Raw genomic sequence first — 16,980 nt, forward strand, 5'->3', positions numbered from 1 at the left:
TAATCTATTCTATTGATTATAAGAATATTAGATCTAAATAATGAGTGGATGATTAGGTTTTTATCTTGTTTAATTTGGGACTGACGCTCCAGAATGATATTTTATAGCCAAGGGAAACAGAGCCCTTGGAATTTTCTGAGAATAACCTGTCATCTTTGGATCAGCCATAAATACAGCAACCTGACCCTTCTGCTTTGGTTGCTCATGCTACCCAAATCTGTATCTAGTAGAGGTCAGTCACGTCTCTCTGACTGCCAGTTGAGTATCATTTGGATGTGTGTGTGTGTGTGTGTGTGTGTGTGTGTGTGTGTAGATCTAACTTAGGATTCATACTCATTTCAGTCCATTATATCTTCCAGGCTGGCTTATTTATTGACAAGGGTGTCAAAACGACCAACGCTAGTGCTGCAGACCCGAGGGAATACCTCTGTTTGGATAACAGTGCAAGGTAGAGCTCATCCTTTTACCTCACTCTCTGACCATATCTTGCTAAAGCAAAACTTCCTGAGTTAAGCCGTTGTGCTCTCTTTGACAGTAACACATTTAAACTGAAGTTTTCAAAGTTTGCTGGAAGCTCTTGGAAAAACATTTTTTTTTTCTGCTGTTCTAGATCCTATGGCTGGTTGGTTGGTTTGTTATAAATCTTACTGAGATGCCAAGGTCCATGTTTTCTCCATTCCGCCACCCCAGTTGTCAGTTGATGTTAGAGAGATATGCAGAAAGAGAAAGAAAAAGGAGAGGTGTTGAAAACAGGGTCTACATTTGGCCCCAAAGTAGAACATGGTTCATTGAAAAATGAGCTAATCATAAAACAAAACAAAACAAAACAACAAAAAAACCGAACTAAGATGTTTCGTGTAATTCCTTAAAACCAAGTCATGTAGAATTTATTGTCAGTGGTCAGAATGGAACATTGCATTGAATGTATTTCACAGGAAAAATCTTGAACTTGATGAACAAGCTACTTTGGTTCAGTTGTTTATAGTCCCAGAGTCCCATCATTGCTGGGCTCTGTTATAACCACAAGATGTGGTTCGAACAGGGGAACATTTCAACAACGTTCTCTTACGTGCTAAATAAGAGCCAAAATAAATAACATGTCTCCAATGGAAATAAAAGTTTCTGGAAAAGATAGCAACTTCAAGTCCTGTTCAGCAGAAACTGCATTTGTATTATTTTCTGATACTGCAAGTTGACTGACCAACTTCTGGTTTTGCAAGGGTGCTAAATTTAAGAGGCATTTAAGAAAAGACGCCAGGCCCTGTTGTTCACAAGGGAATAAGATAAGAGCCACACTGTAGGCTGGTAAGTCCACTTAAGTGCCAGGCAGGATTCTTGCAACACAGTAATAAGGCATGAGGTCAGGAGAAAACCGGGCAAAGTACAGTGAGTAAAATTGCTCACCAGGATTCCTAAAGGTCAAGTTGAGCCTGAAATATGTTAAAGCAACAATCAGATGGCATTTGAGAAGCCAAGGAACTAGGGACATTATTTAAATAAAACAGAAGTTACTAGATACCGAATAGCTGAGTAAGATATGAAATGGGTAAATAGAAGATAAACTTTTTAAAAAAAGATTTTATTTATTTATTCATGAAATATACAGAGAAAGGCAGAGACATAGGCAGAGGGGGAAGCAGGCTCTCTGTGGAGAGTCTGATGTGGGACTTGATCCCAGGACCCCAGGATCACGACCTGAGCTGAAGGCAGATGCTCAACCACTGAGCCATCCAGGTGTCCCAATAGGGGATAAACTTAAAAAGAAAAAGGAGCATAGAGATAACAACCAACCAGGAACCAAGAAGAGCATATGAACTGGCAAACAAAGAAAGCTTTGCTGCAAGCACACAGTTGCCTTTAAGAGGTTATTTTAACTGGTAGAATTAATAGTGTGTACTTGGCCTAGTATTAACAAAAAGATTCTCAAATACAACACAGTTGACTCTCTTCCCTGCCTTAAAAAATTCTGTATGTGTGTATGAGTGGATGGATGAGAATATGTATTTCAGAGTTCATTAGAATTCTGAATTAATTCAGAATTAATTAGACTTGACAATAAAACAGTTTATCCATAATGGCCTGAGAAGTTCTTTACTGGGTATGTGTATATATTATGATAATGGTAATTTTTTCTCTGCTCTTATTCCTCTTGCCAGTTTATAAATGTATACATATTGGGAATTAGAGTCCATTTGGAAGTTGTTATTGAAAAGAACTGATTATAGGAGATGAGTAACAAGACATTTGGCAGCTGGTGTATACATTTAATTTTGTATAAACTAATGTGTAGACTTTGCCCACATGCATTCATGCAGTCCAGACATGAGTAAAAATGATAAAGCTCTAACACAATGAGTAATAAGCCAGCCCATGAGTTAAACATCAGGCTCATGGGATTCAGAGATCTTTAGTCTGTTCAACAAAGGGGAAGTTGACTCAACTGTTAATCAGATGAGCTTTTCCTTGTGCCTTCAAGATGTGAAACTAAAGGCATCCAAAGATGGGAAATTATTACCCAAGGAAACTCTTGGTTTGAGACTGGGACATTTCATCCAAAGGAATGAAAGAACATGAAAACCAACTAGTGTTTAAAGCCAAGGACAATTAAGGGAGATTGAAAAGTTTGCTTAAAGCTGCTTATAGATAAGCATGATGAAAAATTGGGAAAGTTATCTATCATCTATACATCAAGTGGGTTGAAAATAAAGCTATCATCTATACATCAAGAGGTTGAAAATAAAGAGTATCCAAGCAAGTGGTCAACAGTTGATTTATATGGATAGGAATTTCAGAGAAGACAAGATGGCTGCGGCAGAAAATCAGTGTTGCTTTATGATACCTTTTTTGGCTTTCTTTAAGAACATTGTATAGTTTTCTTTCCACAACTTTCCGCTGGCATGCTATTATGTAATGACTGCAAACCTGTTTGGCAGCAACCACGATGCTGGAAAGTGGGTGGTGGCCCAGAGTTAGACGTTTCACCCCTTAGGTCAGAGCTGTTTAGTGTAAGGGGTTATATATACAGTCTAAGGGTGGATGTAGTCCTTGCCAGACTAGTCTCCTGTGGTCCATTGTCTACAATCCTTTCACCAAGTAGCAGCTAATGACCAGTTTAGAAAAAGGTGAAATCTAGTATAACTTCCTTGACTCCCAGTTTCTAAAGACTTTCTACCACATCTGTTTATCCATCCATCTGTCCATCCATCCATCCATCCATTGATCTATCCACCTACTTTATTGAGGTATGGTTACCATGTAATTGTGCAGATTTAATGTATACAACTGGAGGAGTTTGGGGATAGGTATACACCCATAAAGCCATCACCATCATCAGGGTCATAGACATAGCCGTCACCTCCCAAAGTGTTCTCCTGCCTCCTTTATTGTTATCATTAAAATTTTTTAAGAATATTTCTTAATGTTTCTGTGATAAGAGCATTTACCCTAAGACCTACTCTCTTAGCAAATTTTAAGTGTACAACAGAGTGTTACTAGCTATAGGCACTATGCTGTATGGAAGATCTCTAGATTACTGGCTGTGAGCATCTGGGGGGGAGCAGGATATAGGCAGGTGATGGCCAAAAGGTACAAAGTTTTATTTAGGCAAGATAAATCCAAAATTTTTGTTTTTTAGAGAGCATGTGTGCATGTGCAAGGTTGGGAGGGGCAGAGGGAGAGGGAGAAAGAGAATCTTAAGCAGGCTCCATGTTCTGTGTGAGCCCCACATGGGGGTTAATCTCATGACCCTGAGATATGACCTGAGCCAAAATCAAGAGTCAGATGCTTAACTGACTGAGACATCCAGGCGCTTTTCTGCTTTTCCCGCGGCATTTAGAATGAAGAGCTACATCTTTGCCTGGCACATGCTCAGCTCTCTATCCTCTGTTCCATGCTTTTTACTCTCCAGCCAACTTGTTCGTCCTTTGAATGAGCCAGGGTCACCCACGCCTAGGGACCTTTGCACTTACTGTTCTCTGTGCATGGCTTTATCTCCCATCACAGCACCTACTGTGTGCCAGCAATGAAGGTAGTGGCATTTGAGCAAATGGTATTTGCTGACCGCATATTTGAAAAATCTCAAACTGCTGAATTGGTTTTTAAAAAGCTATCTAGCTGTTTCTCTCCCCACCCGCGCCCAAGCTTTGTGAGATTAAGATAGGAATGATCTTTTTTTTTTTAAAAAAATAGGTGGCCTTATGGAATTAATTATTCGATTTGTTATACGGGACAATTTTTGACACCAATTTTTTAATCATTTAATTAAGATACTTGTAAGTATTCTAGAAGGAAAAGAATAAAAGAGGTAGAATTCAGTCTTTGTGGTTAGTAAGTTAATTAAATACAATATGTCTTAAATTTAGGCATTTTTAAGATCTTGAACTAGTTTTATCTCTGTATCTAAAACATTTCACCAGCACACAATTCAAATAATCTAGTTCACATATATAGATGTTGAAATATCTGATGAATTTATTCAGTATGTTTATGTTAGTGTCACGTAGCTTAAGAATTTGTGAAAACACGCCAGATTTCCTGGTCTGAGGGGTTTTTTTGTTTGTTTTGAAATGGTTTTAGTGCTTAGAATGTTTTGCAGTGTCCTGTTCTATAGTATAACTTGATTTAAAAAATAGGTTATGAAAGCAGTTCTCTGGAAACTTATATAAATAAATGTAAGTTTTTTTTAATATCTGAAATATGAATAATGAATTTGTAAATTGTGTCTTAAGGTTTTGTTTGGGTCAAATATAAATCCTGCCTTTTGACACATAAGCTTATAATTGTAAATAGCTGGTTTCTAGTGCCTTTTTAAAAAGTTCATTTTTGTTTTTTTTTTAACCCCAAGATTTAGGCCTCATCAGGATGCAGACCCTGAAAAACCACGTGTTGCTGCTTTAATTGACAGGCTCATTTCTTTTAAAAATAATGACAACGGAGCTTGGGTCAGAGGCGGAGACATTGTTGTTCAGAATTCCGCGTAGGTATTCTCTGCAAAGTCATTGTCTGATGACACCGATGTATGCTTTTATTTATTTATTTTTTGATGTATTTATGTTTTAAGGCAATTAAAAAAAACCCCAGCATATAAAAGTACGGTGGTACTTTCTGGAATATTATTATATTTTTAAGTTTATTTATTTTTAGTAATCTCTCCACTCAACGTGGGGCTCGAACTCACAACCCTGAGATCAGGAGTTGCATGTTTTTCTGCCTGACCCAGCCAGGTGCCTCTGGAATCATTATTATTACTAATAGGGTGAGCTCTGAGGAAGTATGCTTGTGTTCACAGACTGTAAATGTTTGGAATTGTCTCATTCTGCTGCTTTTATTGGAACTGAACTTGTCTGGTGACCCGAGAGTTTTCTGATGAGATTGAACAGAAACTGGGGATTTAACTTTATAGAACAAACATGGTCTATGTCAGAGAGCTAAATAAAGATTTTGAAACTACCTGGAATTTTTTTTCTTTCCTTTTGGAAACTCCGAAGTTTTTCTGATGCTCTTCCACTGCCATTCAAAACAAAAGTTGTGAATTCCACCTTAATAAGGCTGTTGACTTACGTTTTCACATGATCTGAGGCAGTGAGCATCCTACTTTTTTCTCTTTTCCCACTTGTATAATTTTAGGAGAAATTTTGATGTCTGTTGAATTAAAATTTGGTGTCCAAGAGCCTAGAAAAACATGTGTTTTTCTGGCTGGCACTAATGTTAGCTCCTTGGCATTTTTACTGTCCCCTCTGACTTTCATCATGCAAAAAATTAGTTTTGTATTACAGCTGTAGAAGTAGCTTGGGTATTCACATTGAACATTTTGAAGAGGGTGCCATGATCTAATTATTTTTCTCAGAAATAATTAGAAAAGTAATAGTTATAGCTTACACTTATATGCTACGTACTCTGTGCCGGGAACTGTCCTAAAGGGGTGGAATTAATTATTATGTTTAATGCCCTTGAGTATCCGATGAGGAAGGTTATGTTATTGCTTCAACTTCTAGGTGAGCAAACTGAGAGAGAGTCAGGTTGAGTAGCTTGCCCAAGGTCATTCTGGGTCATGTGGCCGTTGATCATCAAAGCCTAGATTTGAACCAGGTGCCTTCACTGTGAAGGCTGTGTTTTTAACTATTGGGAAATGAAACACATTCTGTGGTCTTGGAGAGTAAACATCGGAACCTCCTGGGTTTCCTAAAAACTGAATACTGAGAGAAATTATCTCTTGTTATATGAGGTGGTAAATTTTATTTTTATTTTTATTTTTATTTTATTTTATTCTTTTTTTTGAGGTGGTAAATTAACGTTCTTTTATTCTCTTTTCTCTTATAGATTTGCAGATAATGGAATAGGACTGACCTTTGCCAGGTTTGTAATCACTTTAAAAATACTCACCTGATTATTTTAAAGATGTAAGGTAAAATAGCCTGGGTTTCTTTTTTTTTTTTTTTTTTTTTTTTAATTTATGATAGTCACAGAGAGAGAGAGAGAGAGAGAGAGAGAGAGAGGGGCAGAGACACAGGCAGAGTGAGAGGCAAGCTCCATGCACCGGGAGCCTGACGTGGGATTCGATCCAGGGTCTCCAGGATCACGCCCTGGGCCAAAGGCAGGCGCCAAACCGCTGCACCACCCAGGGATCCCGCCTGGGTTTCTTTTGTTTTTTTAATCACACGTAGGAATGTTATATCATTATATTAGCATAATACCAAGGTCAGAGGTTAATATTAGCTGGAATTCCAAAGAAAGGTAGCACCGTCAGATTTTTTGCTTAAAAGATAACACTCGAGAAGAACGGAATAAAGGTTGGGAACATATTAAATAATTTCTTTCTTAGAAACTGGTCTGATGTTGCAGTGATCTTTAAGACCTTTTATGCCCCATATTTGTCTCCGGACAACAGTTATTTGGGCCGCTGTCTTAGACATACTTGTCTTCGAACTGTTAGACTCAGGGCAAGTTCATTCGCCCATGTGCATTGCTGTTGCTGGAGACGAAAATAATCAATTGTTGATGCTAGACTCATTTTCGTCTGTTTAACCTGCAAACCATGTATTATTAATTTATATGTATGTTCACAGTTTAGAAGGACTTCTTGATGATAATAAGTATTAGAGAAAGCTCCTGGCTGCTTGGAAAACTTTTAGCTTTTACGCTATAGCTTGCCTTTATCTGAGGATGAATTTAAATCTCATGGAGAGGAGTGTAATGGTTATACTCACTTTTACAGCGATGGAAGCTTCCCAAGTGATGAAGGCTCCAGCCAGGAGGTATCTGAATCTCTCTTTGTTGGGGAGAGCAGAAATTACGGCTTTCAGGGTGGTCAGAACAAGTACGTAGGCACTGGAGGAATAGACCAGAAGCCCCGGACCTTACCTAGGAACAGGTAAGCAGTGGTTTAGCAGTGGACTGTTAGTTTGAACAATAAATGAAAACCTAACCCTTGTGGAAGTTTCTGTAGTAATGTTGGATGGATTGGTTCCCACTGTGACACTTTTCCCACCTTATCTAATTGCCACTATTATTATTTTTGGTATTATTGCTATTGCAATTGTGTATATTATCTTCTGGAACTCTGGAGCATTAGCTACCAGATGCTTTATAGGTTTCATTATCAATTGTATCCCATAGGAAGCTGTCTCTTTTCATTCCTTACACAAGGTCTTCTAGTAGCTGCCAATTTTTTTTTGGTTTTCTTCTTTTTGAGCCACAGGAAATTGGCCAAACTATGAAGTATGACATTAGGTCACTTTGGCCTCTATTTGTGAGATAGGTTTGCAGAAATAGCCCCTGGAAAAAGGAAATAACCTATTGAAAAGACTCCTAGAAAATAAGAGTTGGTAAATGCAAAAGCTGACTCAAACCCTAACCACGGCCATCTAATTACCAGTGTTTCTGTTGTACGGAGTAGACTCTTGGCATGTTTTCTGTCAAAATAATCACAGTCATTAAAACAGTACTTCCCACCAGAAAGATTCTTCAGAGCTTTTAGGGAACTATTAACTAATTAATCCATACCTTAGTTCTGAGACCAAGTTTGGAGTTGTCCTCATTTTACTTGTAGAAACACAGATAGAGAAAAACTCATATTTTAAAGGTCTCATGTTAGAGCTACTGCCAGAATGCATCAAACACCCACTCCCTTAGAGTTGTACTCTGTATGTGGCCATGGGGCTAGGACAGGTCAGGGGCGTGGGCCAACGAGGCTGCTATTTGAGGGACAGAGCAGTGCTCGGTGGCAGAAGGGCTTTACTAGCTTCTGGCAGAGAGTGAGCGTGGTGTTGGGAAATCTTGAACGCTATTATAAGCTATGCTCTGTGTAGCCATCCTGCTAGTCAGACTGTGGAAGCCACTGGGAAAGAAACTTTATGGATTTTTAATAGCTAACATTTATTAGATGCTGATGATGTGTCAGGCCCTGTTCTGAATACTTTATTCTCTGCTTAATCCTTGCAAAGTCCAGTGAGGTGGGTACTGTCATTATCCTGCTTTCTAAATGAGGAGTTTACTAAAAAGAGCTGAGGTGGGATTCAAATCCTGTTAGTTTGCCCTCAACACTATGCCTGTCACAGTGAAGCTGCAGTTATCTCGTCTAATGTGTCATGAAAACTGTGTTGGTTGGCATGTGGCAGCAGTATCATGGTGGTCAGCTCCATTCTTTTTACTTTACATTGGCCTCCAGTTTTTTTTTTTTCTTTTTCTTTTCCCTCTCTCTCTCTCTCTCTCTTTTTTTTTTTTACTGAAGCATAAGTGATTTACAATATTATGTTTCAGGTGTACAAAATTCTGACTTGACAAATGTATACATACATTATGTGGCCTCCAATTTTTTTTAAGATAGATTTATTTATTTATTTATTTATTTATTTATTTATTTATTTATTTATGAGAGAGAATGAGAGAGAGGCAGAGGGAGAAGCAGGCCCCACGCAGGGAGCCCGATGTGGGACTCGATCTTGGGTCTCCAGGATCACGCCCTGGGCTGAAGGCGGCACTAAACCCCTGAGCCACTTGGGCTGCTCTGGCCTCCAGTTTTATTTCAAAATGCTTGTTGCTTCTTTGCAAAGGAAGATTTCCCAAACAAAGATTCCTCACTGGTCAATGGATCCAGCTTTTATTTTACTGTGTCTTGACTACTTTTTCTGTGAGACAGAACCATTTTGGGATTTATTCTTAGATATACTTCAAGATGCAAGTGTCTGGTTAGCTCAGTCTGTTAAATGTCTGCCTTCCGCTCAGTTCATGATCCTGGGATCCTGAAATCAAGTCCCACATCGGGCTCCCTGCTCACCTGGGAGCCTGCTTCTCCCTCTGCCTGTCTCTCCCTGCTTGTCCTCACTTTCTGTCAAATGAATAAATAAAATCTTTACAAAATAAAAAAAGAAATACATCAAGATGCATAGATTTTTTTAACCAAGCTATTTCATTATCTTGCTAGCATGTATGCTTTTACTATAAAACACTGCCAAGTTGTAAACTAAAGTTGCTATAGAAATCCTCTGCAGTGCCATTAAAGAATTTAACAGGGTAGAAACCTAAGAGATCCAGAATATTATGGGGTTTGTACCTTAATTATGATTAATGATATATGATTAGTAGGTTAAGGGGTTTGTGTTTGAACAGAAAGGAGCAAAGTGAATAAACTGAATTTCTCAATCCAGCCAGCCCCTTTAACATAGTAAGCCTTGAGGATTTACACTTTTATACTTTTAAGTATATCATTTCATCTTATTACTATCATTTAGTGGCTTGAAGGAGATCCTCTCTGTGAAAGTACAGATTTATCTTTTGTTCTCCTGCCTGCCAAAGATTTTGGAACCAAAACTAAAGTATATGAGTTCCCAAATGAAAGGTCATAACTGGGTTGATTCAAGGAAGCAAAGTGACCTCTTCAGAGAGGCCTCCATTCTGTCCAAAGCAGCATGTCTCTCACACCCGGTCTGTTGTAGTACCGTGTCTCACTGCCTGCACACCTGCTCTCTGAAATTATCTTGTTTTTCTGTTTGCCTTTCCCACTGCGGTGTATGTTTCATTTGATCAGGGATCTTCTCTTGGTACCACTGGATCCTAGAATTGTGCTTAGTGTGGCTGAGATAGTTAATAGTGTTTATAAAACAAATCTGTAAGAGAATGCCAGTACAGGGATGGCCCATGTGCATTAAACAAAATCTTGTATTTCAACAGGACGTTCCCAATCAGAGGCTTTCAGATTTATGATGGGCCCATTCATCTAACCAGGTGTACTTTCAAAAAATATGTGCCAACTCCAGATAGGTACACCAGTGCTATTGGCTTCCTTATGAAGAATCCGTGGCAGATAACTCCCAGGAATAACATCTCCCTCGTGAAGTTTGGTCCACATGTAAGTATGTCCTTAACGGTACCCACGTGGTGACCATGGCGGGAGGAGGAGGGATAGCATATTCCCAAAGACAAGAACACAAAGTATTCATACTGAGTCTTGACAACTAGGAGGAGAAGTATATGCAAGAGAGACTCGTAATTCCATGCACATTGTCCTATTGGGTTCAAGGTGAGAACAGTAGTCTCATGTGACCTGAGGTATTTTTGACATTCAAGTGATAGCTCAAAAGGGACAATGACTTGGAGTGATGACAGGGGCATGGGGATGGTAGTGTTTCAGAGGAACAGCAGAACATAGAATTTGGAGAAGTTCATTGTAATAATCTGAAGAGATTTGAGTTCTGTTTGGTAGTTTACTTGTCCAGGGCTTATTCTTCTGGGGAACCAGAGGATAAAAGGATGGGAAAGAAGAGGAATATTGGGGTGTTGTAAGACAGATGCAGATAAAAACTGTTGGAAGGTTTTTATGAAGACTGCAGAGAAGACTGAGAAATAATTGTTTACAGTATAGTGGGCCACAGAAATCATTGTCTTAGTGGTTTCATCAGTGCCCTCTGTTCTCTGAGCACACAGGACAGTCTGATTCATACCCCACCTCCACCATCTTACCTATTCCAAGATGACGGTGGGATGGGGAGATTGAGTCTCAGGCTGTCTGTCTCGCCACTCCCACACACAGGTGGCTACAACTGGAAAATGGCCTATACTTCTCTCAATGATGTCCACAGGCAAACTCTGCAGTTGCCTGGTTTAAAATAGAACATGGGTTAGTTTACCAAGGTCTGTATCTGGTTTTCCAGAATGGCTAAGGCATGAAACAGAAGCATAGGTGCAATTCGGGATGCCAACCACGTTGGCTGGTTCTCTTTTAGGTTCTATGACTCCAGGGGAAGAGGGAGGGCTACACTAGCAGATAGCTTCCCACAAAAATTAATAGGGCGGTCCTTGGATCAGCTTTCCAGTGTGGAGGTTGGGTCTTAACTTGCTGCCCACACAGACCTCTTCATACATGGAGTTCTAGTGACTGCGGACATAGTTGTTCCGAAAAACAATTCATTGGGTGAACATTGGTGGTGGAGTTCCTGAGTTCTAGCATCTGTGCTGTTCAAGTATAGCAGTCATCAAACGGGAGTCTGATCTGATGGTGCTGATGCCTTGGGAACAGTCTGTGAAGGAAATTTCATTCTGCCTTAAAAGGTGGGAAATATGCCCTCAACTATTCTTGGATTTAACCATAGATGGTATAAGGGAAATGGGGGGAAAAAAAAAAGCCAATAACTAAGAACCTAGAGCCACTTGTCCCAAACATCACTGATAATTCATTGGGTTGCCTATCACTTAGATGATCAGTTGATTTTAAAACATAGGAGAGTTGTGTCTAAACACCTTGTTTGGCGTGAATAATTTACCACTAATAGGAAGCAGCTAAAGACTATAAAACATGTCACCTGCGGTCTGCTCTGCAGCTGTGTGCTATGTGTTTAATAAAAGCCTTAAATTAACTCTACCTGACATGAAAATTACTGAGCTGGGTTTGGTCTTTGGTTTTTTTTTTTATTTTATTTTTTTTAAGATTTTGTTTATTTATGGGATGCCTGCGTAGCTCAGTGGTTGAGTGTCTGCCTTTGGCTCAGGGTGTAATCCTGGGGTCCTGGGATTGAGTCCTGCATCAGGCTCCCTGCAGGGAGCTTCTTCTTCTGCCTATGTCTTTGCCTCTCTCTCTCTTTCTGTGTCTCTCATGAATTTTTATTTATGAGAGAGAGGCAGAGGGGGGAAGCAGGCTCCCTGCAGGGAGCTTCTTCTTCTGCCTATGTCTTTGCCTCTCTCTCTCTCTCTGTGTCTCTCATGAATTTTTATTTATGAGAGAGAGGCAGAGGGGGAAGCAGGCTCCCTGCAGGGAGCCTGATGCGGAACTCAATCCCAGGACCCCGGGATTACACCCTGAGCCAAAGGCAGACACTCAACCACTGAGCTACCCAGGTGTCCTGGATTTGGTCTATGTTAAGGAGAAAGTAACATACACTTTGCAGCAGATTCTAGTGAGGTCATTGGTCACCCAGCATGCCAAGGCAACACCTGGACAGTGTTTTCGTTTGCAACTATACTTGTTTTTTGGTGTGGGTAGGGGGTGTGGGGGGGTGAGTCAAATGAACAAGTAACTAAAGCATTTGGAGTGAAGTAAAATGATGAACCAGCTCAGAAGATAGAATTTATGATAGATTTTTATTTAATTGAGGTATAATTTGCATACAGGGAAATACACATGTCTTATGTGTAAAGTTTACAATTTTTAACGAGTATGTCTGACTGCATATTTCCCCTTCACACAACTGTTCTGATTCTCTGGCCGTAGGTTAGTTCTGTCTGGAGAGAGAGCCGGTAATAGTTTTTAAATGGAAAAAAAAAAGAAAACACCAAATATGTTTTCAACATTTGCTACTTGAACTCCACAGGCTTTATCATTTTGTTTTGCCCAGCCATGTCATGATGAATTGAAAACTGTGATTAACTGGGTACCATAGTTGACAGCCATGAACTGTGACTCAGAACTGCTTTAACCTTAAAGCAGTTGTAATGCACTTGGATCCTTTCAGGGAACTCTGGCCAGGATGGTAGAAGGCTTCATTTTGTGATGTCCTGGCTTCTCACTGCTGGCAGGTCTCTCTGAATGTCTTCTTTGGAAAGCCTGGCCCCTGGTTTGAAGATTGTGAGCTGGATGGTGATAAGAACTCCATATTCCACGATGTTGATGGCTCTGTGACAGGATACAAGGATGCTTATGTGGGAAGAATTGACAACTACCTGATTCGCCACCCAAGCTGTGTAAACATTACCAAATGGAATGCAGTGGTCTGCAGCGGGAGCTATGCCCAGGTAGGCCAGAATGCATTATGATGCCTGATTCCGAACCAGCTCCTAACAGCGCTCCTTCCATGAGGAGTACTCTTCTGCTCTTCAGCATGATTGATACTTTCCAATGCATGATTTGTCTTTAGGAAAAAAATTAAAAAAAAATGTATTAGGAATCATGGACTCCTAGAATTTTATTTAAAGTTCTCCTGCTCCAAACCAATTAAACAAATAGAAAGTGGTAGGACAATTTGCCCTGGGTTACTTATGGTTGGGATGTAGTTGGGGTGAGACCCCTATTTCCTAAGTCTTAGGTGTTTCTTGCCATGCTACAGCTGTGCCCACTGAGAGGGAGACTTATTCTTTGCTTCCAGGGTCATGATCTCTACTAAATTAGGGAATTAGGCAGAGGGATAAAGATTGGGGGAGTTTCTTGGCTTATTTTAAAGGAATATTAGCTTCTTTGTTGTGGGACTTCTCGTTCCCATAAGGAAAAAAAATGTTATTCTTGTCTGAGTTCTGGGAAAGACAAGGAAAAAAATGGGGAATTAAATCTAGTGGAGAAGAAAAGAATGTGATTTAAAATGTAATTTCGTTTTTCCTTTCATTTTATTCTTTTTAAGATTATTTATTTATGAGAGACAGAGACATAGGCAGAGGGAGAAGCAGGTTGTCTTTGGGGAGCCTGAAGCGACTAGATCCCAGGACCCCGGGATCACACCCTGAGCCAAAGGCAAACACCATGACTGAGCCACCCAGGCGCCTCTCATGTTATTCTTATCAGAATTGTCTGCCAAAACTAAGATAACCTATCAAAATTATTAGAAATGTGCCCATTGACCCTGTGGATTTTCTATGTATTCAAGAATGTGAACCTAATCCTCCTAGCTTACAAAGCAGAGTAGTAATTCAATTTTTTGTTGGAGGAAGGAGAAGGAAGTAAGTCATCCAGTACATCCTAAGAGGTTCTGGGAATGGTAGGACCACAGGTCAGAAATGTTCTCTGAGGCTTTGGGAAGTGGGCTGGTAGCCCAGATCTGCAGTCCATTGTTGTTACTTAGGTAATGTGTACAACTGTATGTTTTTAGGTGAAAGGTAGAAGCACTTGGATCTCAAGATAGAATAATAATTGGCTATTTGTAAATATATTTTAAGCTCTTTGCTAACCCAAGGTTTAAAGGGGCTCAGGAAGAAAGGTGGAAATATAAGGAGAATTAAGGTTACATGTGTCACCTCATATCCTTCTTTGGTTTGGAAGAAGGCAAGAGATTAATCTGTCTCCTGTTATATATTACATAGAAGCTATTATATATAATCTGTTATATAGCAACCTAGTTTGAAAATGATATTATTTTAACTTCTATTTTTATATCTATTTTATATTTATATAACCTAAATAGTAAATATAGGTTAAACTAACGTATTTTAAAAATTCAATATGTATGTGTTGTAACTGTAATATCGTCTATAGCATAGTAGTACTAATAAATATATACATTTAAAGGAAGACGATTGGTAGTCCTAAGATATATATTTCCTATCTTTATTTTAAATCTTTAAGTGGGATCTATAAGGAAGAGTATTATTATATTAAAAGAGTCAAACATGAATGAGACTTAGGGAGCTTGTCTGGTGCACAGGTTGTATAATTGAAGAATTAATATAAACAAAATTATAGAAATAACAGGAAGAGGGACGGCTGGGTGGCTCAGCAGTTGAGCGTCTGCCTTTGGCTTAGGGCGTGATCCCAGGGTCTGGGGATCGAGTCTTGCATGGGGCTCCCCACAAGGAGCCTGCTTCTCCCTCTACCTGTGTCTCTGTCTCTCTCTCTGTGTCTCTCATGAATAAATAAATCTTAAAAAAAAAAAAAAAAAAGAGATGACAGAAAGAAATACTGTGAATTAAATGTAGTATTTGGCAAATGTTTTAATCTTTCTGGAGAATTCTGTCATAGGAGACTGATTTGTTTTAGGAAATTGTTCTGAGGTTCATTTTTGGAGGATGCATTTGGGGAAGGTTTTGTTTTGGCACAGCAAGGGGCTCAAATACCACTGGAATAAATTCAGGATTTTCAAATTTGTCTCTGTTTAATATATGTTTTCAGTTTTTGCAAAGTTCCTTATAACCTTTTGCTTTTGAACGAGTGAAAAATGACTTCTTGGGCTGATGTAGGTCATGGAAAATTGAAAGCCAAACCTCTAAGATACTTCAATTTTCCAGCTCTTATTTTAGAAGAAAGGCTTTCAGATTCAGATTTGACTGGAGGGTATCAGTTTTCACATTAATTTACAGATTTTTTGTATGTGTGTTCTTCAGATTGAGGTATTTCTTTGACAAGCAATATAAGCCGCAAAGGTTTTATATTCTGATGAATAAGCTGGCCTGTGGTGGTGGAAGAGATGATGAAGATCTTGGCTAGCAGAATGCTTGGTCTGTTTTTACCATTTCAGTTTAAGTAGGCTTCGTTTTAAGTATAATTTAGGATGAAGTTGGCTACTACTCATTTAGTCTGGCTCAGATTACAGAACCTCTGTTCTGGAAGTAGAGGCACTGGCCTTTGTGCTGGAAATGTTTGCTTAGTTTATCTAAGCTTTCATTCTCTCTTCTTTAATTCTTTTTTTTTTTTTAAGATTTTAACAAGTTTTTAATTTTTTTTCAGATTTTTATTATATATATAGAGAGTGTGCACATGAGTGGGGATGGGGGGAGGGGGGCAGAGGGAAAGGGAGAAGCAGACTCCCTGCTGAGCAGAGAGCTGGATGTTGGGGCTTCATCCCAGGACCCTAGGATCATGACCTGAGCTGAAAGTAGTCAATTAACCACTTGAGCCACCCAGGCGCCCTTTAAGTTTTTAATTTTAATTCCAGTATAGTTAACTAAAGTGTTGATTGGTTTTAGATGGACAATATAGCAATTCAACAATTCTACACAGGATTCAGTGCTCATTACGATGAGTGTCCTCTTTAATTCCCATCACCTATTTTACCCATCTTCCCCTACACCCTCTCCTCTGGTAACCACCTGTGGGCTCTCTGTAGTGGAGTCTTCTTCCCTTTAATTGTTAATTGCTTTTTGAAGGTTTATGTGCAGACATGGAGCACTCAGAACCTGACTATGACCATCACGCGAGATGAGTATCCCTCCTACCCTATGGTGCTCCGGGGCATCAACCAGAAGGCTACCTTTCCCCAGTACCAGCCTGTGATCATGCTGGAGAAGGGCTATACCATCCACTGGAATGGACCAGCACCCAGGACTGCTTTTCTATACCTCATAAACTTCAACAAGTAGGTCTCTATTACTGTTATTTCAAATAGTTGAGCAAGTAGCAATTTCATAGAGACAAATTATAACACTGCTTTTGTAGCAAGTAAAGAATGCCAACTTCGTGTGCTTTGTTCTTCTTAGGTGGAGGCTGTATATTTTTGTTGATGGAATTAAGCAATTTTACAGATTGAATCCTGTCATTTTAGAAACATTTCTTTTTAGAAACATTTCTTTTTGTCTGTGGTCGAGGTATTGTGTGCAGAAAGCCATTCACAGTAGGTTTTAAAATCTCCTGCTGAATACTTTAATTCCCCATATCTGAGATGGGAAGTTTTTTCTGGTGTTCCAGCTGAGCACTTGGTTATCTAGAAGATGAGGCCAAGTTTAGACCTGCCAGAAGAGAGTGGCATGATTGATAAGTAATGTCAACTACAGGCAAGCAGTGGACAAATTGTGGCATGAATGCCAGGTCTTGCAGCCCCTGCCTGAAAAGTTCTTTCTTCTGTCCCTTCTCTA

The 16,980-nt window shown here is 39.4% G+C and overlaps 1 protein-coding gene across 3 annotated transcripts in view; it reads left to right on the plus strand.

Annotated features, from left to right (window-relative positions):
• Positions 1–16,980, plus strand: part of CEMIP2 (cell migration inducing hyaluronidase 2) — a 78,533-nt gene that overhangs the window by 44,249 nt on the left and 17,304 nt on the right. For all 3 annotated transcript variants that reach the window (XM_041744083.1, XM_041744082.1, XM_041744084.1), the window contains exons 12-18: positions 360–448; positions 4,844–4,975; positions 6,319–6,354; positions 7,214–7,369; positions 10,168–10,345; positions 13,006–13,221; positions 16,276–16,484. In XM_041744083.1, the coding sequence (XP_041600017.1) occupies positions 360–448; positions 4,844–4,975; positions 6,319–6,354; positions 7,214–7,369; positions 10,168–10,345; positions 13,006–13,221; positions 16,276–16,484 (1,016 nt within the window). The remainder of the gene's footprint in view (positions 1–359; positions 449–4,843; positions 4,976–6,318; positions 6,355–7,213; positions 7,370–10,167; positions 10,346–13,005; positions 13,222–16,275; positions 16,485–16,980) is intronic.

Source organism: Vulpes lagopus, chromosome 2 (genome assembly GCF_018345385.1).
Source record: "Vulpes lagopus strain Blue_001 chromosome 2, ASM1834538v1, whole genome shotgun sequence".
Classification (NCBI taxonomy): domain Eukaryota; kingdom Metazoa; phylum Chordata; class Mammalia; order Carnivora; family Canidae; genus Vulpes; species Vulpes lagopus.